Source organism: Castanea sativa, chromosome 6 (assembly GCF_040712315.1).
Source record: "Castanea sativa cultivar Marrone di Chiusa Pesio chromosome 6, ASM4071231v1".
NCBI classification, from domain to species: Eukaryota; Viridiplantae; Streptophyta; class Magnoliopsida; order Fagales; family Fagaceae; genus Castanea; species Castanea sativa.
The window spans coordinates 18,362,323-18,386,258 of NC_134018.1; the positions used below are offsets into that span (position 1 = coordinate 18,362,323).

Consider the following 23,936-nt stretch of genomic DNA (forward strand, 5'->3'; position numbering starts at 1 on the left):
ACCACCACCAACCACAGACAAATCACAAACCCAGCCCCACGATGAATGGAAAATTTTCACAAACACCCACAAAGAACAAACTCAGACCCACCAAGAACATACTCATCAAAAACATCATCTCCCTCCACCAGATCACCCACAGCACCGCCTTGGCCGCCACCATGTTCTAGGCCACCGGCTCTGCCCCTGGCTCCTCCGTCTTCGTCAACATCACCGAACTCAAGGGCGGAAAGATCAGCTTTACCCCTGAGGACAACAACAATGGTGAGAAATCCAAACCGGTGTTGATTTGGAGCGAAAAAGAAAAAGAAAAAGAAGAAGCTTGATGTGAGAAAGAGGGAGACAAAATGATTTGGAGCAGGAAAAAAAAGAAAAGAAAAGAAGAAGCTTGAAGTGAGAAAGAGGGAGACGGAGAGGCAGAGAAAACGAGTGAAAAGGTAGAAAGTTCAGAGAGATCAGAGGAAAGATAAAACATTAAAAAATTATACCAGTAGCAGTATGCTCTCATTTTTGAGAGTGCACCGGTATGGCAAAATTAATAACATTTAGAATGCTCGATAGAGTTAGCTTTTTACAAATTTGATGCAAAAAAAAAAAAAAGCATTTAGCATTTTTAACGAGAACGCTCTTAAATAATAGGATAGATTATTCTTCTCTCTTTCCTCCCACTCTATTTTTCTCCTCACCCACAACCACACACCTACAATCAAAACTAGCAACTCCTGATCTGCAATGCCAAAAAAAAAAACTAGCCACCTCCACCCCAAGGTCCCCAACTCACAACCAACCTCCACCGCCACCGCCGCCACAATCACAATCACAGTCACAACCGACAACACTTCCACCACCACCACCACCACCACCATCAACATCCACCACTGCCAAATCCATAACCACAAACCCAAATATAAAATAAATAAAAAAAACAAAACCAAATCAGATGCCTTGGAAACTGCGAACCGATCCCTGCTGAAAATCATCAAGACTCGACTCAAGGGGGCAAAGGGGATATGGCCAGACGAGTTACCAGGTGTTCTTTAGGCCTACAGGACGACTGTGAGAACCCCGATAGGAGAAACCCCCTTCAAGCTAGCCTATGGAAGTGAAGCAGTCATACTGGTAGAAGTTCATATGGCTAACCATCGAGTGATGAAGTATCAAGAGAAGGAAAATGAAGAACAACTTCGTCTTGACCTCGATCTCATTGATGAAGTAAGGATGGATGCGGAGCAAAGGACATCAAGATACAAGAATTTGATGGTTAAAAGGGTTTGGTAATAGTGTGAAAACTGTATTGTAGTATTATTGTTTGGCAAGTAATAATCAAGAGAAAATTGTATTATTAAAGGCAATCTTCTACTTTTACTTTTACAATTTTACTATTGACTATATAGGGGTGGCAATTGCGTTGGATTTGGTGGGTTTCTAGTGTATTTTGTTGGCCCATTGGCTAAATGGTGAAGGGGTGGGGTAGTGGGTCTTAGTTTTGAACATTAGTCAATAAAAGGAAAAGGGTGCTTTTTATTCTTTAGGTTGTTAGTGATTTTGTTTTGTAACATTGATTTGTGGGTGGTGGTTTGTGCTTGCGGGCATAGTTGGACAAGGCAAAGTTCGTTTTTGTGTTGCCATAGTTGGACAAGGTAATTTTGGATCCCATAATTGCGAAAGTTTAGTATGTGCAAATTGAATAGTTGATGCAATGACTGTGATGTTTAGTTGAAGTTCTAGACAGCCAGTTGGTTGTAGTGTGAGTGTGGCAAGTATGCTTTGCTATTTTTTCCATGTTCTTTTGCATGTTTATGTCATCTAGAATTTTGAATTATATTATGAAACCTGGGTTTTACTTCAAAGGAAATGTTCCTCTCTTTGTTTCTTCAAATTTTGTTATAATTTAGTCCAAAATTGCTTATATATTAATAGTTAAATGATGTCAAATAAATTTTTATATGTTCAATGTTAAATTAACTTAACATGATTTCACATGTTTGGGGTCATGATAAGACAAACAAACGGATTTCCCTTAGCTTTTTTATCTTTTTATTTTATGGAAACCATTCCTAGCTATTATCTTTAGGTTTAAGAATTACTTCAAAATCAGTATTTGAAAAAAAGCATTAGTATATTGTATGTCCTCCCAATACGATAATGTAGGATTATGATTGATGGTTATTAACTCTGATAAAATTGATTGAAAGTAACATAGAATAGAGAATCAAGTTCTATAACTAGAACTTATCGTTTAAGGATTTAAAAATTAATTAAGCAAATCACGTGTGATGATTCAAGTACATATATAAAAAGAAAGATACTTATAATTATTTTTATTGTAATTAGGTATGATAGTTTATCACCACTTTATTTAATAACAAACCAACTCATGATTCTGCCCATATATTGGGATCAACGTATTCAAATTGGTACTGAGTCAACAAGCAATGAAGTAACACCCTGTATCAGCACTTCTCCAATATGTGTGTATGCATCTTCATCCTTGTAAAGCAGATCCATTACTTGTGAGAAATTGAGAACTCGTGTGAGGAGAGGCATTGGGACTTGGGTAGGTCTAAGGCACCCTTGGTTTATACTCGATTTGCTTTTGAAATTCGTTATGTACCTCTTCTTTTGAGACACCATGTTGCTTCATGTAGCAATCAATGCTTGAGACAAAATGCTCTCTCTTTTGCTCAAACTGCAACAAATAAATTCAGAAATACATAAATGTCATTCACTATAGGCCTACAATTGAGTTGCAGTGATGGACTAATCTCTTATGTACCTCTTGGGAGACAATGTCGTCCATTAGCCTGCTTATGGTTGATGCTGCTTTAACAATCTTAGGCTCCTGGGAGACCCATTCGAAGGCCTCTTGTGTTACTATATCTCCCATGCCAACAAAAGATATGGTTATAACTGTAGGGTAGCCACTAGATTTTAAAGCATTACTCATATACTCATCCATTGTGGGTATATATCCTTCGTTAAACCACTTGGCTTCAACAAAATAGGCTTGAACAAGTTTTTTCATCTGTTTCCATTAAAGCATAAAATATTGTGACTGTAAAATTCAAATTTAATGAAAAAAAGGGGGATGGGCTTAAGCGAATATTATTATTATTATTTTTAGTGAAAGTTCAAATGTATTAATTAATAGTATTACAAAATATTGTGACTATAAAATTCAAATATCATGAAATAAAAGGGGATGCGTTTAAGTGAATTAATTGATTATTATTTTTAGTGTGGAAGTTTAAGTGAATTAACTAATGGTATTATACCGCATCTGTTGCAAAGTAAACAAGGTATGATCTTCCTTCCTTGGACATCTCATCCTCAATTTCTTCATAAACATCCAGGAGAGCTTTATAACAGAACTTCATGTACTCAGGGAGTTGGTCTATACAGTTGATATCCCACCTTAAAATTAAATATTTCAATTAAGATTACAAAATTGATTTAAAGCCCATAAATTTAAAAACATGCTAGGTCCTATGCTTATGCTATAAACCTTTTAATCGCGTCTGTGAAGAGCTCAAGTTCATCATAAGTACCATATGCATCATATATGTCATCTATGGTTGATGCCATACAAATTATTTTGGTTAGTATCTTCCTAGCAATTGAGTATTGGGGTTCAAAGTACACCCCCAAAATCCAGAAGTAGCACTCCACCACTCTATCGCGTGCAAAAGATAGTTTATTTGCAAAATCCAAATCTTTCCACCACCTAAGGTACAAATTCAACACAAACAGTCATTTAAAAACATGTCTTGTACAAGCTTTACACCAAGATAGAGCGATATTAATTAAAAACATACCTTGAGATATGACTAAGTTCCTTTTGGTGTTGTTTTTGTAATATGTTAAAATCTAGCTTTGCAAATTTTAGTAGAACTTCATTATGTGAAGCATTTTCGTGGTAGGTAGAGAAGTAATGCCTTGCCTCTACCCTTTGCAAGCACTTTCGAATAGGTCGCTTTAAGGCACGATTTACTTGTGCTGCAAGAGGAGGGTTTAAATTAGTCACCACTGATTTAAGGTAAGTAGTAGTAAATTTAAGTCCTTCATCAAGTATATCTTCTCCATGCACCCTCATATGTGTAGCTTCGTACAAGTCTAACATTCCTTGCACATCATGAATAGGCGATTCCTTGAAGTTCCCCTTGTTGTCTATGAATTTGTTGAAGATATCTGCTTCACCAGCCAATACATGACACGAGCCAAATATGAGAATGCAACTGCCTTATGTTTCATTTTTGTTTTTTGTTTTTGGAATAAGTGCTAGATTTAAGTTTCCTAAAATAATATACAAAAATAAATAGTGCAATCTAATGAATATATAATAGATAAAAAAAAAGAGGACTTACCACTTGGAATGTTATAACCTTGTTGTCTTAGTAATCGAAAACGAAGAGCAACAGTGTAAAGACTACCATTGTCTTCCTGACCTACCTCATTATGATGATCTTTGTAAATTTGTTGTAATATTTCGTCAATTTCACTTTCAAAATGGTATGACACGCCCAAGCGTTGGATTGCATCAATTAACTCCAACTTTAGTGAAGGTTTATCGATGGGAGCTATTAGCAACTTCCTCACTTCTTCCTTCAACCTCTGAACTTGCTCCAAGTTGTCATTGGTTTCCTACAAAAGCAAATTGAAGTAAACAATTAACACATTGTGGCCAAATTTATGTGATTTAAAGATGATGCAGTTCAAGACTATGACATTTGAATACAAAATTTGGAAAGAATCAATATTTTACATTAGAATAATAAAGTTATGTTGTTTGACACGTCGGGTAAAAGAATTATTATATCTACGTACCATGGAGTCATTAGCATAAGAGAGGAAATGGTCTCCCCATAAGCTAGGACTATAATTCATCAAGGGACGTTTTGTATTAGAATTTGGATTCTTGGTTTGAGCAGGGACTGCGGAAACTTGAAGAGACATTTTTGAAGGTGGGAGAACTTAGTGTAGAAATGGTGCAGCTGGTTTAAGACTTGTTGTATGCTGCTTGTTCTTCAAGAAATAGTGTGAGTGAGATAGCTTATCTGTTTAGGTATTTATAGGTATTTTTATAACATTTTCATAACAAATCATAGATAGTAAGTGATTATTAGTTCTAATTTAAATCTATAACTAAAATTACTTTTTGGCCCACCCATAACCACCGATAAAAACATATCACTTAATAATGGTTGTAAAAGTATTGTAAAAATGTTGTGGACATAGCATTTTTTATAAATAAAAGACAAGATTGAAAATAAAATTAATCAAAATAATATATATTTTTTGAGTGAGTAATCTAAATAATATTAGTTGAGATTAGTAATAACAAAATATATAAAAATTTATGTAGGAACGTAATTGTCATACAAAATCTATTATATATAAATGTAAATTTAAATTTATTTTTCATACCCGAGTTTAGTTTATTCAATTAGAAGATTTGTAAAATATAACTCAATGCAAGTTGGTTTAGAATTTGAATTCAAATCATTACTATAACTAGGTTTCTCTTCATAACAATCCAATCAAGAAATTAATTTGAATACATCCTTCTCAATTTTTTTTTCGAATACATAGAATTTAAACATGTAATTTGATTTTTTTTTTTTTTATAGAGAGTTTCAACTTATGACTTCTGTTCTTGATGATAGTTCTTTATTATCAGACCAAGACACCAATCAGTATTTGGTATAGGCAGGGATTGAACCCCAGATACTTTACTAGTTGAGTTAACTAGAACCCACATAAAATTTTTTTAATACAAGGTAGAAATTCTACTATAACCTAAGTTGAGTAAACTAGAACCTACTTAATTTTTTTGCTAACTAACTAGAATCCACATAATTTTTTTGCTAACTAGAACCAACCTAATTTTTTTTATAAATCGAAGATATAAATTCTACTCTAGTTTAATCTAATCTAAGTGTATATATGTGTGAAGCTCCCTCTTGAAAACTTGAATCTCGACCTTTGCCCCCAACACTCCACAAATATTTATACTTATAGAGTAACCATTGTACTAAAGATATGCTGTGATAAACCCACATAATTTGATTCCTTAAATTAGAATTTGAAACTATGGTTACGTAGATAAACATAATAATGAGTACAATTCTGTCTTTCATTTATCATGATATTGTGGGATGAAAGCGAAACTTCTCTAAAAGAAAGGCAGTCGGCCAGTAGAAATTTGTCGTGCCCGGAACAAAACTACAAAAGTCTTTGATTTGAGGACATGTGGCAAGCAAGAAGAATGTGTTTTGAGTTTTAATTTTTAAGTGGGTCATACTCGTTTATTTTGTTTGCAAAGAGTCAAAATAGTGTTTTGAGTGTTTTTTTTTTTTTTTTAATTCTTCCTAATTTTAAGTGGGTCATATTCATTTATTTAGAGTATATTTTTCTTACTTGTTTTGTTATGTTTTCTATACTACTAGTTATCCATCAACAAATTTATCCATCTTTTTTAAATTCAATTTGTTTTTCAATTTTCACTCTCTCCCTCTTTTTTTTTTTTTTAATATCTAGATGAATATTTTCTAATAAACATTTATAATTAAAAAAAAATAACTATAACTAAATGAAGCATGATTTATAATGAAAAATTATAATTTAATTAATTTAAAATTTTAAAGTATAGAACAATAGAACCTAGTTTATCAAAAGCAAGATTTCAACTTTGCTAAATAAACATATCTAAAAAGTTTATTTATCAACTAACTCAATAAATTAGTATTGATACAAAGTAAATTCTAAATTCATATTTTCATTATATTAACTTTTTTATGGGATATTTAGATTTGAATAAAATATTTATTATTATAAAAAGAATAAATTAAGAATATATATATATATATATATATATATATATAAAATATACAAAAATAAACTACTTAAAACAATAGGATCTATGTTAATATATATAAAAAAATTACTCGATTAAGGTAAAAAAAGTGATATAATAAATGAGAAAAGTGAAACAAAAGTATGCCAATTTATTTTACTATTTAGCTTATTTTTACTACTATTTATGGGTTTCACTGCACTTTTTAGCACTATTCATAAGTTCCACTATACTATTTCAGCTAACTTTTGCCTTTATCTATAGTACTTTCAGTAAAAAGATTTCAATTTCAGCAAAATAAGCAGATCCCAAATAGACCCTAAGAAGTAACAAAAGTGGGTCAAACTTATCTATACTACAATTTAAGGGGCTTCTTTTGTTTGAGATTCTCATTTTTTGGTTAAAAAATGCCCCTACACCCCTATGTTTAAGTAGAGACAAAACTAAAATACAATTCGGTAAAAATACAACTTTAACTCCCTCTAAAACATTGCTTAAAAAATAGGGTCACCCTTCTGTTGATTTTCAAATTGTTTTATTCACTTATAAATAAAATAAAATAAAAATACATTTTTTTTCTACAAAATAGGACCACTAAGCCCAACTTTTTTCCCCTTTATCAAGACTTAAACGTTTCACACTTTTTTTTTTTTTTTTTTTTTTTTTTTTTTTTTTTCCCCCCAGTTTCCTTTCTTCATATTTTTTCATCTTTTGAAATTAGCCTCATGACACTCCTGGTTGTATTAGTAGTTTTAAATGCATAATATTAATATACACCATTGTCAGTTTTTTTAAGACATTCTCCCCTCTCCTCATGTGTGTGTGTGTTAAATACCTAGTATTTAAAAAAAATCATAATATCTATGAGAAAATGTGTAAATATCAAATTAAAATGAATAAAAAATTATGACACAAAAAAAAAGTCTTACCACACGCGCAAAGTGCGTGTGATGATGCTAGTGTACTATTAAGAAGTAGCAATTCCAAGTATGCTTTTATGCGCATTTTCTATCACTGTCATGTTAATTTGCTCTATTACACACCATGAGAATGTATATGGTTAAGTAGATATTTTACAGAAAGATGGCCCAAAAAGAAATCCATTACTACAAATTTTTTGTTACTTTTATTGCTTTATGGAAACCATCCCGAAAATGGAGAAAGATGTGGAAAAATGTTTGCTGAAAAAGTATCTCAGTTTATCTGTCCTAGCCTCCTAGGTCCAGATCCTTGAAATTTGCTTGTCTATTCCCATGATAAGTATGCTTAAATGCACATTATATCACTGTCATATTAAGTTGCTCTATTTCACCCCAAGAGAATGTAGATGGTTAAACAAGTATTTTATAGAAAGATGATGCCAAAAAATAACTCTTTTAGAGCATTAGTTTGGTGGTGCTAAAAGACTATATTGCTATTTTTTAGCACCATCAATCACAAAAGTGGGGCTACTTCTTTGTTACTTCTGCAAATTCTTTGTTACTTTTATTGCTGTTTCCTTCCAGAAAGTGGCAAAAGATAAATCCATCAATGCGAGCTAGAAAAGTATGTCAGTTTATTAGTCCTAGCCTCAATAGGTCCTTTAGCGGAAGCTCTAACACTAGATTTTTGAAAAAAAGACTAAACAAAGAGTTTTTATTCAAAACTTGACTCTTTAAATTACACCACTTAAAACTTATGGGAAGCCTAATGTGGCTCCACGTATGACACAATTACAAGACTCACAAACACCACACAGCAAAGCTACACTGGCACACTTAGCTTTTACAAGGCACACACCAACTCTCTAGACACCTATTTACTGACACTACACAATAGCTCTTACTTATTGACTTTGCTTCAGATGATGCCTAAAAATAACTCTATTAGAGCATTAGTATTGGTGGTGCTTAAAAACTATATTGCTATTTTTTAGCACCATCAATCACAAAAGTGGGGCTACTTCTTTGTTACTTCTTCAAATTCTTTGTTACTTTTGTTGCTGTTTCCTTCCAGAAAGTGGCAAAAGATAAATCCATGAATGCGAGCTTGAAAAGTATGTCAGTTTATCAGTCCTAGCCTCTATAGGTCCTTTAGCGGAAGCTCTGACACTAGATTGTTGAACAAAAGACTAAACATAGAGCTTTTATTCAAAACTTGACTCTTTAAATTACAACACTTAAAACTTATGGGAAGCCTAATGTGGCTCCACGTATGACACAATTACAAGACTCACTAACACCACACAGCAGAGCTACTCTGGCACACTTCGCTTTTACAAGGCACACACCAACTCTCTAGGAGAAAACAATTTTTATGAGAAAACAATGAACAATTTTAATTAATATAAAAAACAAATTTTATGAATGTAGTAAGCAGATTTGAATATGCAGTAAACATGATGTGCAAAGAGCAAATTTTATTAATATAGAAATAGGTTTTATGAATGCAGAAAAACAGATTTGATCATTGTGAGATTCAAACATGAAAAAACATACAAATTTGGCTTTTAAATTTAGAGAACACAATTTCAGGGGGTGTTTTATGAGAAAACAGTCAACAATATCTAAATATGGGGTGCTACAACTTGCCAAGAAAAAAAGTTGCCAAAGCGACTTTCCCATCATCAGCCAAACATTTGGATATACATAAAAAAATGTTTCACATTCCTCTTAGAAACACTGCAAGTCAAGAACTTACAAATCCAAATGTGGTAAAACTTAAGTTCTTCTTTATATCCAAGTGGTCTACTCTTTCTGCAATATTTATCAATCATTTGATCATACGGTAATTCAGAACAAGATTGATAAAGTAACAATATGTAGTTTAAACTTCTTTCGTGTGCCCATGGCTATAAATGGAGTGAGGTTTTTCTTTTACATGCTCTAATTTCTCATTGTAGCCTCCAATATTTTAACCAATTTGACCATAATGCTTCCGAGAAGTTAAAAATTGATGAGTGTGTTAAAAATGAATAAACAAGGGGTATGAGTGGCCCAAAAATTAATATTTTGAAATTAAAATTTCTATATTTTACAATGCTTCTATTTAAATAAATAAAAACATATGTTTGTGTATTCAAATGAAAAAAACTACTTATTTTTATGTTTATGTTTATTTGTTGATTATATAAAAAAAAAAATTATAAGGAACTCGAGCTTATCAAACTATTAAATAGAAGCATTGTAAAATATAAATATTTTAATTTCAAAATATTAATTTTTAGGCTACTCATACCCCTTGTTCATTCATTTTTAACACACTCATCAATTTCTAACTTCTTGGAAGCATTATGGTTAGGTTTGAATATATAGTAAACATGAACTCGAGCTTATTTAAATAAATAAAAACATATGTTTGTGTGTTCAAAGGAAGAAAATTACTTATTTTTATATTTAAAAATTACTTATCTTTATGTTTATGTTTATATGTTGATTATTGGAAAAAAAATAATAATAAGGAACTTGAGCCTGCCAAACTCAAGTTCCATATTACAAGGAACTCGAGCTTGGTGAGCTCTTGTACCATAGAAGAAAGATAAAGACCATTTTATTTACAAAGAACTTGAGCCTAGAGAGCTCGAGTATTGTGTTGCATGAACTTGAATTTACCAAGCTCGAGTACCACATTATTTTTTTTAATTGCACATATTCTAGGTCAGCAGTACCACACTGGCGACTCCCTAGGAACTCGAGTACTATTTAGAACTCGATTACTAAAAAAGTGGTAGATTGCTAAATATTTCTGAAACAGTGTTAGTTTGTTACAAATTTTGCCAAAACGTGGTATTTGGCTATTTTCACCTTGCTTCACTTCTCTTTAATTTACTTCACCTAACACTTGACTTCTCTTCACCTCACACACTTCAACTTACACATCTCTCATTCCTCACACTAGTCTCACACTCTACTTCACAAGTTTTTCATCGCTCATGTCACAAGTAGGTTAAGCAACCGACATTGAAGCTCCTAGCTTCATCTAATTTCTGCCACAATAAGTTCTAGTAGTTCTAGGCTTTATTTTATTATTATTTTAATATCTAGCCCATGAGAACCTCTAGACTATTATAACAATTTGTGGCTGAGTTTCACTTCTACGTAGAAGTCTCTAGAGAACTAAAGTGGGACATCTCATTGAGAAATCCGGAATGCAAGAGAATGTTCTAGAGAATGAGAGAGAGGTGGTGCTTGGTTTTAACACTTCTGACCCACCAAATTTGCCTGTCAACTCCCTTGATATGGTAAAAATGTTGTTGGAAACATACTACCCTTAGATATGTTGTCCTTTGTCAAATACTTTGAACGTATAGAGGGGTTTCTGCCCAGTATATTGATAAACCCTTGGATTTTCAGTTGTAGCGATGTTGTCTAAAACTTATCTGTTGTATAAATCTGGTTCATCTATCAATATGTTTTCATAAATTTCATGCTATGGGAATTAAATGATCTACGTGACATGCATGAGTTTTCTGAACAATTGAGTTCCAAATTATTGTATAGTAGAGAAATTAGTAGGGATGGTACCCAACTTAACCCTAGCAATAAGGGTTTACATTATTTAAATGGGAATATGTTCTTCGACATATCAAACTTATCCTGGGTGAGATCACATTCTTACCAGAAAATAGTTTCGCAGGCCATAAGCTTAGTTAAAAAAAAAAAAAAATCAATTGATGATGATGGGTCTATTAATACACAATTCACCTAACATTTTAGGAATTAAAGCTTTTTTTTTTTTAATAAACTAAGACTCAAGTACACACTGCTTGCATGACTTTGGAAATATGAGTGGCTTACAAATGTTTGAGCCATAACACAATAATTGTGTCGCAAACTAATCTTGACTGGACTTCGTTGGTAGGTATAGATAATTTGAGATGCGTCTTCCGTTCTGTACCCACAAAAAAAGAAGAAGAAGATAATTTTAGATGCATTGATTTTCATGCCTAAGTGGCCTACTGAGTTTGTGTCATGGGCCCTTAGACCCAAAACTTGTGAATAATTTGTGGGCTTGAAATGGTAGTTTTATATTATTAATGGAACCACAAATTAATGGTTGGAGTCCTCTACTAGTAGGCTCGTTATCTCTGATTTAGATACCACTGCCAGACAGCTAATGAGACATGGACTGAATGAATCTAATTGGTTTTTGTTTTTGTTTTTTTTCATTTCGAGTTGGTCTTCGACAGATTTTCTATTGAAGTAAAAAATCGCAATCGTTAGAGCACTGTCAATATTAGTGTCACAATTTTCTTTCTTATAATCTATAAATACTATATATGGAAGCCTTGACTTTTTGTTGACTTCTCATATTGTGCCACGTAAGCTTTAGAGTCTTTACAAGTTTCCACATTATTTTAATTTATTTAATATATTTGAAGTAAACACCACACAAAAGCTTTGAAAATCTTGACTTGGAAAAGGTTTTTGTGGGAGACTCATTGATGCTAACCACGCTGGTTTTGCGATTGAAAGAGTAGTGGAAGCTATAGCAACGACCCATTTGCGGGTTCCTTCAATTGAACAACAAGATTTGTGCGATTCGAGCATCACAATCTATTGAAATTTTCGTTGGGTTTGAGGAGACCATCAATTTTTACATGATTAGAACTGTATGAGGCAGATCTTAAAACCAATTCCAACCTGCTAAGAATGGGCTAGGATAGGGGCCCAATACAACTAATTTGCAGAGATGGGTAGTTCAAGCCAACACTTCGATTCCTAAGGACTACGGCTTGATAATTAAAGAAAAGGGATTAGCAAGAAAGATTATGCTTGATAGAAATGTAGCATGAAAAGAGAGATTCTTATTAAACTCTTTCTTCGGGCTAGCTGAGGAGCAATTGTTCTTAAGAAATATAGTTCTTAGTATTACACTGGTCCCTTTCTCTCTCTATTTCTCTATTTCTCCCTCTAAACTTTTTTCAATCCCCGCTCAAATATGACCTTCCTTCCTATTTATAGAAGTTTGAATTGCATCCCAGCCTTTCACTTGGAGGGTTGTTGATCTTTCTTTGGATCCTTGTTGGTGGTGGTAGAGTAAGTTACAGGTTGTGAGAGCACTGTTCAAGGGTCATTTTGTCATTAATGCGGCAGGCTGAGTTAGTGCAGTGCATTGAATGTGGAGATGATAGATGCTTTCTCTAGAAGTTTCCTCATGCTCTTATTTGTATCTCACAATGACCCTCCTTGGCTTCCAACCTCATAGTCTTTGTGGCTTATCTCTTGTCTACCGAGATGTATTTGTTCCTCGACCTCCTCGGGCGAGTTGCCATCCTCGGTTTCCTTGATCCACCTAGTGCTTCGATTGTTTCGATTGGGTTGGGCTTGATTCAATGAATAGTTTGACCCAATTTGATGAACAGTTTGGCTTAATTATACATCGAGTAGGTCCTGTCGATGGCTCCTTCTCTTTGGGCTCCCCCCCCCCCCCCCCCAACGAGAACAATGTGCAAGTACGAGGCTTGATTTTTACTCTAATAAAAAATATCTAAAAAATAACATTGATGTGAGATTAGTTTATCCCCTTTGATAACAGAACATTCTAATGTAGATTTTGTTTTTTTTTTATGGATCATTTTGAAGGTTTTTTCTTCAGTTATATATTTTTTGAGTGGATTCATGTTATTAAATTGTCCTTTCATTCCCATTTAGAACATGTACACCATGTGTTTGACAAAATGTCTCACTCACTCTTGCATTTTTCTTTTTTCATAATTCAATAGTTATACTCTTACATTAGTTTAAGTCAACTTCATGGTTTGGCTCTTGGTTTTAATTGTCAATGGAATCACTAACACACTAAAACCCCATCCATGTGACAAACCAAAAATGCTATTGACAATTGGCGGGTATACTTTTTTTGGGTTCCTTTTGGTTTTGCAGGGTGTTTGCAAAAAGTTAATAATTGAATGGCTAGGAGGAGAATTTTTGAGCTAGGTTAGTAGGGAGGCATGCGAAGAGGCCTTGGCTTTTAATAAGGAAGGAAGATTATATTTTTTCTTTGCTGTTATAAGGTGCACTGTTTATAATACTCTGTTTCATATCATTCACGTATGTTGATTTGTACTTGAATGCTATAGAATATAAGAGAAATTCTGACTTATTTAGATTCATTGATAAGCTCTACATTGCTCTAGAATTTATTTGGTTTCTTCTTGAATGACAACCGGCATGTGAGGTGTCTATCCTTCAAGTTCTTTTCTTCATTTTGTTGTCATCTATTTCCTAACTTCATAATGAAAATTAACCACAGAATATTTACTTTCGTGAAGATTAATAGAATATTTATTTTTTTATTATTAGAGTCTTTTTTTTTTTTTCAGTAAAGAATTCTTAGTACATGCTTTTCCTACAATGGACCACTTTGCATATTAAGGCATTTATGGAAGTCATTCCCATGCACTTGACAATGGCCATGTGAGTCATCCACTATGCTTAGGCAACATGATATTGTTGTTGAAAAGATACACGTGTTCTCTAAACCTTTTGGTCTTTTTTTTTTAACGCATGTGACATTTTTCTTCTAATTATACATGAGTACTTGTTATTTGTTTCATTTTAAAAGGACGTTTTTAATGGATTTGTTACTCTATTTGCTTGGCAAGAAAAGCCTGCAAAAGTAAAAGGAAAATAAGAAATTAAGTACTTGGAAGATTCATTAATATCACTTTCATGTGTTAGTGTTATTCATTTGTGCTTCTGGGTTTGTTTCAGTTTCAGTTTCAGTTTCTAGGAATTGGGTTGTTGTTATTTGATGGATTGCTTTTGTGTTTTGGGGGGAGAGATGGTGTGAATATGTAGTTGATGTTTTTTTGGTTGGAATGTATTTGTGGATTGGGCTGTGTGAATTTAAGGTATTGGGTTGTTGTTGGTAGGGGTGGTGGTTGTGGCCTTACCCTTTATGGACGTGTTTGTTGATTGTGTTTTAGTTATTTAGTAAATTGCTGTTGTATTTTGGTAATTGATGTTATTACCTGAATACTTATAATGGGTTTAATACCATCACCATCACTGGAAGAATCTCCGATCTTCATAAGATGAGGAGTGGAGCATTGAGATATACATTTCGACAAAACCTCCAAAATATTTCCAGAAATTCCATTTAGGTTTCACTATTTTTTGTAGATAAGCTTTGGCTTTGGAGAAATTTTTTGTCTATTAATATAGTTGTCCAACTTGGTAAGTGCTATACTTATATGTCTTTTGGAGATTAATGTATGCTTTTTGGGAATATTTAGATTTGCTTAGGAATTCTGAATTATGGGAACTATTTGCCTATGTCATAACATGTTACCATGTAATTAATTCACTAATTTAGAAGATTAATACTTTATTCACAGTGATGTGATCTTTTGTCCTAATTTGTTAAATAAGTAATTGTGTTCTAATTCTTAACCAAATTATTTGACCCTTGAAAATTAAGACTATTTCAGTTCTCTTTGTGTTTTAGATCTGCATAAAGCTGTAAAAAAGTTGATTTCATAGATATCATATGGCAAGGCATTGCATCTTTGACGATTATTTATATGGTCTTTTTCAAGTTTCAATTTTCTTTGATTGATATGGATTAAAATTCAGATTGAAATTGGTTTAAATAGAACAAAGCCTCAAAGTTGAGTTTTTATTATATTTGTTTTAATGTTTGGCTGATGAGAAAGTGTGAGGTACAGAAGAGAAATAGACTATTTTGTTTGTTTTTGTTTCTTTTGATCTATGCCTCCTGAAGCATGCTCAAAAAATTGCTCTTGCGTAGTTAGTTTGCTTTGCACATATGGTAGTGTTCGTATATATTGTAAAGTTTTAGTTTCCTTTGCACTTATGGTAGTGCATATACAGAGGCGGGGGCTAGCCGCCCCCCCGCCTAGCTTTTTGAAATATTCATAAATAACAATAAAATGAAATGGATGCAAAAATCCCAAAAAAATAAATCCCCCTTAAGGCCTAATTCTTTGCCCATGATCCTCCAAAGTTCAAATACTAACAAAACCCCAGATCTCCTCTAACAAATCCTGAAATCCCAAATCACCAATATATTCAAAATAAATAAAAGAAGAAGAAGAAAAAATTGCCTACCCCATTGCAGTGTCGCCTTGCCTTAATTGCCATGTAGTCCTCTGATCGCCAGCTCAACTCCACTCCTAAACCAGTCCAACTGGTGGTACAACTTCTCACTCTATCTTTGTTTTCTCTCTCACTCTTTTGCTTTGTCCGCTATCACTACTGTAAGAGCATTAGCAATGGGAAATGTATAAAAGTTCTATTTTACCATTTAAAAATCTGTTTTATTTATTATACCAACTCATTTTAAAATACATCTTACATTTCAGTTTTTATTTTTACATACAACTGATTAAAATAATATAAACAAATTAATAAAATAATAATAAAAAATATTCTTCTCTCTCTTTTCTCCCACTCTATTCTTCTCTTCGCCCATAACCACAAATACAACCAACCACCACACCCCAACCACAAATACAACCAACCACCATTACAAACCCACAATCAAAACTAGCCAACTCTTGATCTGCAACGCCAAAAAAAAAAAAAACTAGCCAAAAGAGGAAAAATCCACAATTTAAATCAATGAAGAGATTGATGGGGGAAAATTAGCAGAGGAAAAGAGGCCATAAGATTTTAATGCTTTTTTTTTAATAGTAATTATTTTAAGTTTAAAAATTTTAAAAACTTTATAGCTTAACTAGTACTTCCTAGTGATTTCAAATTAAATCTCTCTTCTCCCATTATAATTATTGATTTATCCAAAAAAATAAATGTCATTTTATTTTTTTAATTTTTAGTTTTATAAAAATAAAAAGACTTTATTGAATATAAAATTATATATTACAACCACGGTAGTCTTAGCCTTGTGGCAACCAACTAGTCTAAAGACTCTAAACATGCTGGTTTAATAAAACTTCTCTATTACACTTACAACGTCTTTTACCAATTAACTCTTAGCTTCGGCCTATAGATTAATTTGGCTAGAACCATGAGAAACACCTTTTAATATGATGTGCTAAGACGTGTAATTTAGAGCACATCTTGCAAGCCAGCAAGGTCTCCACACACTTTACGTTAGCTTTGGAGAACTATGATGTCAGCTTAAATGCTCTTCTGTTACCTGACTGAAACATGGCCTTTTTTTTTTTTTTTTTTTTTTTTACATGATAGAAATTCTACCTAATCAAAGTGTATATATGTGTAAAACTTTCTCTTAGAGACTTACATCCAGGCCCTTACTCCCCACCCCCAACACTCCATAAGCACTTATACTTGTGAAGTGACCATCGCGCCAAGGTACATGGTGGCCATAATATGTTTCTTAACTTTTGAAACTTTGTGGCAATAAGAAGACATCATAAAGATCAACCACCAAGAGTCTCTCACAAAATTAAATTTCAATTATTGTTAATGCCCAAAAGTTCCATGAGTCTTCTAATATTTTATAATTATAAAAAATTGTTGTGAGTCCATTATTAAGTTATCTTTTATATGTTTGTTTGTTTGCTTTTTTTTGTTTTTGTTTTGTTTTCATATAATATGTTAAAACTTATCTCTCGGTAAGGAGAGCAAACTAATCTAAACAGTCAAATTATATAGATCTATACTATTAATAAGAGAATTCTTCTGTTTTGTCTTCAATTTTTGGCGTATTAAATTACCCTCATACAAATTCTGAAATAACATACCCTTTAGTTTAATTTTTTTTGTTACAAAAAAGTAAAAAATGTTAAAACAGCAATATTATCTCACGTACAAAAGAAAAAAAAAAAAACCTTTTTTCTCATTACCCATTTGTATTTAAATGTCTGATAATTCAAATACTTCAATTATCTTTATGAAAAAAAATACAAAATTACTACTTCTTCCAAAAAATGTTAAAAGAGTAATACTATTTCACGTACAAAAGGGAAAAAAAAAACCGTTATTCTCACCACCTATTTGTATTTAAATATTTGATTCCAATCTATATTTGTTATCTATTTGTATACAAATACTTAAATTATCTTTATTAAAAAAAAAAATTACTTCTTCAAAAAAGAAAAAAAAAAAACCCACTACCTCGCATAAAAACGACTCATACTTATTCCGGAATTTCTATGATTTTTTTTTTAATTCTGTAAAACATTTCAAAAATTTTGTTATCCAAATTCTATACAGTTATCACAAATCCCCCATCCATCCGCACTAACATATATCATCTTTTTTTTTTTTTTTTAAATCTCAAATTCCAAATCCATAAATTCAAATGTCCCATTAGGTTTCAACTTCTTACGATTCTCTATCTCATTTTTAAACATTATTCCACGTTACCTTAACTCTTTCTTTAAAAAATAAAAATAAATATACATGGTTATTTATATATCACTTTTAAACATTAGTATAACACTAAACCAAATAAATAAATAAACAAATAAATAAGAATATTATTGCATGAGCAAAACACGTATGATGAGTCTAGTATATATATAAAAAGAAAGATACTTATAATTATTTTTATAATAATTAGGTATGATAGTTTATCACCACTTTATATAATAATGAACCAACCCATGATTCTGCCCATATATTGGGATTAACATATTCAAATTGGTACTGAGTCAACAAGCAATGAAGTAACACCCTGTATCAGCACTTCTCCAATATGTGTGTATGCATCTTCATCCTTGTAAAGCAGATCCATTACTTGTGAGAAATTGAGAACTCGTGTGAGGAGAGGCATTGGCACTTGGGTAGGTCTAAGGCACCCTTGGTTTATATCCTTCCATGCATTCTCGATTTGCTTTTGAAATTCGTTATGTACCTCTTCTTTTGAGACACCATGTTGCTTCATGTAGCAATCAATGCTTGAGACAAAATGCTCTCTCTTTTGCTCAAACTGCAACAAATAAATTCAGAAATACATAAATGTCATTCACTATAGGCCTACAATTGAGTTGCAGTGATGGACTAATCTCTTATGTACCTCTTGGGAGACAATGTCATCCATTAGGCTGCTTATGGTTGATGCTGCTTTAGCAATCTTAGGCTCCTGGGAGACCCATTCGAAGGCCTCTTGTGTTACTATATCTCCCATGCCAACAAAAGATATGGTTATAACTGTAGGGTAGCCACTAGATTTTAAAGCATTACTCATATACTCATCCATTGTGGGTATATATCCTTCGTTAAACCACTTGGCTTCAACAAAATAGGCTTGAACAAGCTTTTCCATCTGTTTCCATTAAAGCATAAAATTGTGACTGTAAAATTCAACTTTAATGAAAAAAATGGGGATAGGCTTAAGCGAATTATTATTATTATTATTATTATTATTATCATTATTATTATTTATTTATTTATTTTTAGTGAAAGTTCAAATGTATTAATTAATTGTATTACAAAATATTGTGACTATAAAATTCAAATTTTATAAAATAAAAGGGGATGTGTTTAAGTGAATTATTATTATTACTATTATTATTAATTTTTTTTTTTTTTGTGAAAGTTTAAGTGAATTAACTAATAGTATTATACCGCATCCGTTGCAAAGTGAACAAGGTATGATCTTCTTTCCTTGGACATCTCATCCTCAATTTCTTCATAAACATCCAGGAGTGCTTTATAACACAACTTCATGTACTCAGGGAGTTGGTCTATACGGTTGATATCCCACCTAAAAATTAAATATTTCAATTAAGAGTGCAAAATTGATTTAAAGCCCATAAATTTAAAAACATGCTAGGTCCTATGCCTACGCTATAAACCTTTTAATCGCGTCTGCGAAGAGCTCAAGTTCTTCATAAGTACCATATGCATCATATATGTCATCTATGGTTGATGCCATACAAATTATTTTGGTTAGTATCTTCCTAGCAATTGAGTATTGGGGTTCAAAGTACACCCCCAAAATCCAGAAGTAGCACTCCACCACTCTATCTCGTGCAAAAGATAGTTTATTTGCAAAATCCAAATCTTTCCACCACCTAAGGTACAAATTCAACACAAACTGTCATTTAAAATCATGTCTAGTACAAGCTTTACACCAAGATAGAGCAATATTAATTAAAAACATACCTTGAGATATGACTAAGTTCCTTTTGGTGTTGTTTTTGTAATATCTTAAAATCTAGCTTTGCAAATTTTAGTAGAACTTTATTATATGAAGCATTTTCGTGGTAGGTAGAGAAGTAATGTCTTGCCTCTACCCTTTGCAAGCACTTTCGAATAGGTCGCTTTAAGGCACGATTTACTTGTGTAGCAAGAGGAGGGTTTAAATTAGTCACCACTGATTTAAGGAAAGTGCTAGTAAACTTAAGTGCTTCATCAAGTATATCTTCTCCATGCACCCTCATATGCGTAGCTTCGTACAAGTGTAACAATCCCTGCACATCATGAATAAGCGATTCCTTGAAGTTCCCCTCGTTGTCTTTGAATTTGTTGAAGATATCTGCTTCACCAGCCAATACATGACATGAACCAAATATGAGAATACAACTAGCTTATGTTTCATTTTTGTTTTTTGTTTTTGGATAAGCGCTAGCTTTTTGAGTTTCCTAAAATAATATACACAAATAAATAGTGCAATCTAATGAATAAATAATAGATGAAAAAAAGAGGACTTACCACTTGGAATGTTATAACCTTGTTGTCTTAGTAATCGAAAACGAAGAGCAACAGTGTAAAGACTACCATTGTCTTCCTGACCAACCTCATTATGAAGATCCTTGTAAATTTGTTGTAATATTTCGTCAATTTCACTTTCAAAATGGTATGACACGCCCAAGCGTTGGATACTGATAAGGGTAAAACCAATATGACGGTATGGCTGGTATGGTTACAATAAGGTGACGGGTAATATGACTTAAAGAGGACGGATGGGTGGTAGACGGATAGGAAGAATTCATGCGTCGCTCTCCAGGCTACCTCAAACCACGCTATGTGATTAGGGCTGACGTGGCCCTGAGTGTGATTCACGCAAACATAAATACGAAGAATTCTTGCACTACACGTTAGCCTTAATCAAAGGAATTTCATAAGGAAAGGAATTCTTTAAGGTATGAGAGTGAAAAGAGTTTTAATCATAAAAGGAAAGAGTTTGATAGTCAAGGGATGAAAAGTCGACTCTACACCCCTATAAATACATCCAAAACCCCCATGACTAAAGGTACGCACATTTGACTCAACTCTAGCACTTTAGGGTTGAAAAGAAATTCTAACTTGACCTTCGGAGGGTTTTTGGCCGGCACCACACCGGTGCTCTCTTTTAGGTCTCTTTGTTTTCTGTTTGCAGGTTTGACTCGAGTCGAAGAGTGCTCGCAACTTATTGGTGATATTTTCGACATCATCAGTTGGCGCCGTCTGTGGGAAACGAGAGTGAAAGGAAAACTAATTCGGCCTTTGCTCTATTCCAAAGACAAAAAGTTGCATGGTACTCACCAGATCAATGGCGACAGTCAACAATCAAGGCGAAGAACCGCATGCTACAGCACTAGAAAGGCAAGTTCAGACACTTGCCGCTGCTGTTGAGCGCCTCACAAAACAGAATTACGATTTAGAAGAGCAACTACGGCAGATGACTGCTCACCAAAGTGCACCAGAGGAGGACCAGGAAGTCGCGAGCCCGGAAGGGAGGAATGCCGTCAGACCTGAAGGTAGCACCGCACCGACAAGGCCGGAGCGGCCGGAGACAAACCCGCCATCCGCCTCGGACTCCCTGCCACCTCACATCACAGCCGAGATGCAGGAGATGAGGGAATGCATGGATGTGATGATGAACGCCCTTCGAGGAAGGGTATCCAGCAACCTGGACGACCTAGTCCATAGAATGGATTCGCCTTTCACAGCGTTGGTGAATTCATGCCTCGTTCCTCCAAAGTTTCGCATGCCCCATGTGGAAAACTACGAAGGATCCAAAGACCCGTTGGATCACCTGGAGTCATTCAGAACCCTAATGCATCTTCAGGGTGTACCAGATGAAATCATGTGCAGGGCTTTTCTCACCACCTTGAAAGGGCCTACGAGGGATTGGTACAGTAGGCTAATGCCTAATTCTATCGACACTTTTAAGGAACTGGGCGCACAGTTCGTATCACACTTTATTGGAAGTCATCGACACAAGAGGTCTATTGCGTGTATACTGGGCATTAAGCAACGAGAAGACGAGACATTAAGGTCTTATATAACCCGCTTTAACAAGGAATCCCTCTCGATAGACGAAGCAGATGACAAGATACTTGTGGCAGCATTCACGAACGGGCTACGAGAGGGTAAGTTCTTGTTCTCTCTATGCAAGAATGACCCAAAGACTATGTCCGATGTATATTACAGGGCGACGAAGTATATGAATGCGGAGGATGCCTTGCTGGCCAGAGACGACTATAAACCAAGAAAAAGGGAAAGACAGGAAGATACAAAACCAGATAATGGACGAAAAATGGCAAGAACCAGAGATCGACGAGAAGACTGGAGATCCAAACCACCTTCGGGGAGGTTTACAAGTTTCACCCCCCTCACACCCCCAATTGACCAAGTGTTAATGCAAATCAAAGATGAAGGAACCTTGACGTTCCCGGGCAAGTTGAAGGGAGATCCGAACAAGAGGCCACGAGATAGATACTGCCGTTTTCATCGTGACCACGGCCATGATACGACGGACTGTTATGACCTGAAGCAACATATCGAAGCCCTTATCAGGCAAGGAAGGTTGCAAAGGTTCGTGAGGAAAGAGAGAACGGATCAACCCCAGGAGCAGAATCATAGACGGGAAAACGAACGTCCCAGACCGCCGGTAGTAGACATACGGATGATAATAGGGGGCAGTATTTCAACGGGGTCGTCTAAAAAGGCCAGAAAGACCTATTTACGGGCGGTACAAAGTGTCCAGTCGACGGGCTCTTTGCTAGAAAGAATACGACGGAACGGCTCCAGTATCGAGTTTTCTGAAGAAGAGGCCCGGCGCCTTCATCACCCCCATGACGACGCGCTTGTGGTTAGCATACAGGTAGGAGACTTCGACGTCCACCGAGTTCTAGTGGACAACGAGAGCTCAGCAGACATCCTTTACTACCCCGCGTTCCAGCAGATGGGGATTGCAAAAGAGCGCCTGATCCCGGCATGCACGCCCCTTGTTGGCTTTGGGGGAACCCGGGTCCATCCTTTAGGATTCGTCACATTGGCGGTGACAGTGGGGGACTACCTGCAGCAAATAACCAAGGATGTTTCCTTTCTAGTGGTTGATTGCTCCTCAGCGTATAATGCCATACTCGGACGACCCATTCTCAACGCATGGAAGGCCGTCACTTCTACCTACCATCTGATGATCAAGTTTCCCACTGAACAGGGAGTTGGAGAACTGCGCGGAAATCAGGTGGCTGCACGAGAATGTTACGTGGCCATGATGGAGATGGATGACCATGTACAAGCAATGGACATCGAAGAACAGAGAGCAGTAGCAGAACCCGTGGAGAAATTGGAAGAGGTACAACTGGATGATTCGAAGCCCGACCGGACCACCAGAATAGGGACCTCGGTCGACTAAACGGTTCGACATGCGCTCCTACTATTCCTCAAAGAGAACCAAGACGTGTTTGCATGGAGCCATGACGACATGCCGGGAATAGATCCAGCAGTCATAGTTCATAAATTGAACGTATCACCTTCCTTCCCTCCAGTTCGACAAAAGAAGCGCGTGTTTGCCCCCGAACGGGATCGAGCCGCAGCAGAGGAAGTGCAGAAGCTATGAGAAGCGAACTTCATATGAGAGGTGTACTACCCAGACTGGCTGGCAAATGTGGTAATGGTCAAAAAGTCAAATGGGAACTGGAGAATGTGCGTTGACTTCACGAATCTAAATAAAGCGTGCCCTAAAGACAGTTACCCGCTCCCACGCATTGACGCCTTAGTGGACTCCACCGCAAGACATGAGTTGTTGAGCTTCATGGATGCCTTCTCGGGGTATAATCAGATTAAGTTGGAGAAGACAGATCAAGAGAAAACATCATTTGTGACGAGCCAAGGGCTTTTTTGCTATAAGGTGATGCCATTCGGGCTCAAGAATGCAGGAGCCACATACCAACAATTAATGAACAAAATGTTCGCGCACCAGATTGGCCGGAACG

At 34.7% G+C, this 23,936-nt stretch overlaps 1 protein-coding gene and 1 pseudogene across 1 annotated transcript; both read right to left on the reverse strand.

Moving 5' to 3' along the window:
* Positions 1-2,243: 2,243 nt before the first annotated feature.
* On the reverse strand, positions 2,244-5,006 carry LOC142641502 (putative terpene synthase 2; annotated as a pseudogene).
* A 13,398-nt stretch (positions 5,007-18,404) lies between these two features.
* On the reverse strand, positions 18,405-20,215 carry LOC142638739 (putative terpene synthase 2). The gene is made up of 5 exons (XM_075812804.1): positions 19,894-20,215; positions 19,584-19,802; positions 19,354-19,492; positions 18,803-19,051; positions 18,405-18,715 (listed from the first exon to the last, which is right to left on the reverse strand). Exons 1-5 carry the CDS (start codon positions 20,169-20,171, stop codon positions 18,422-18,424), a joined length of 1,179 nt encoding a protein of 392 aa, XP_075668919.1. The 5' UTR covers positions 20,172-20,215; the 3' UTR covers positions 18,405-18,421.
* Positions 20,216-23,936: the final 3,721 nt, after the last annotated feature.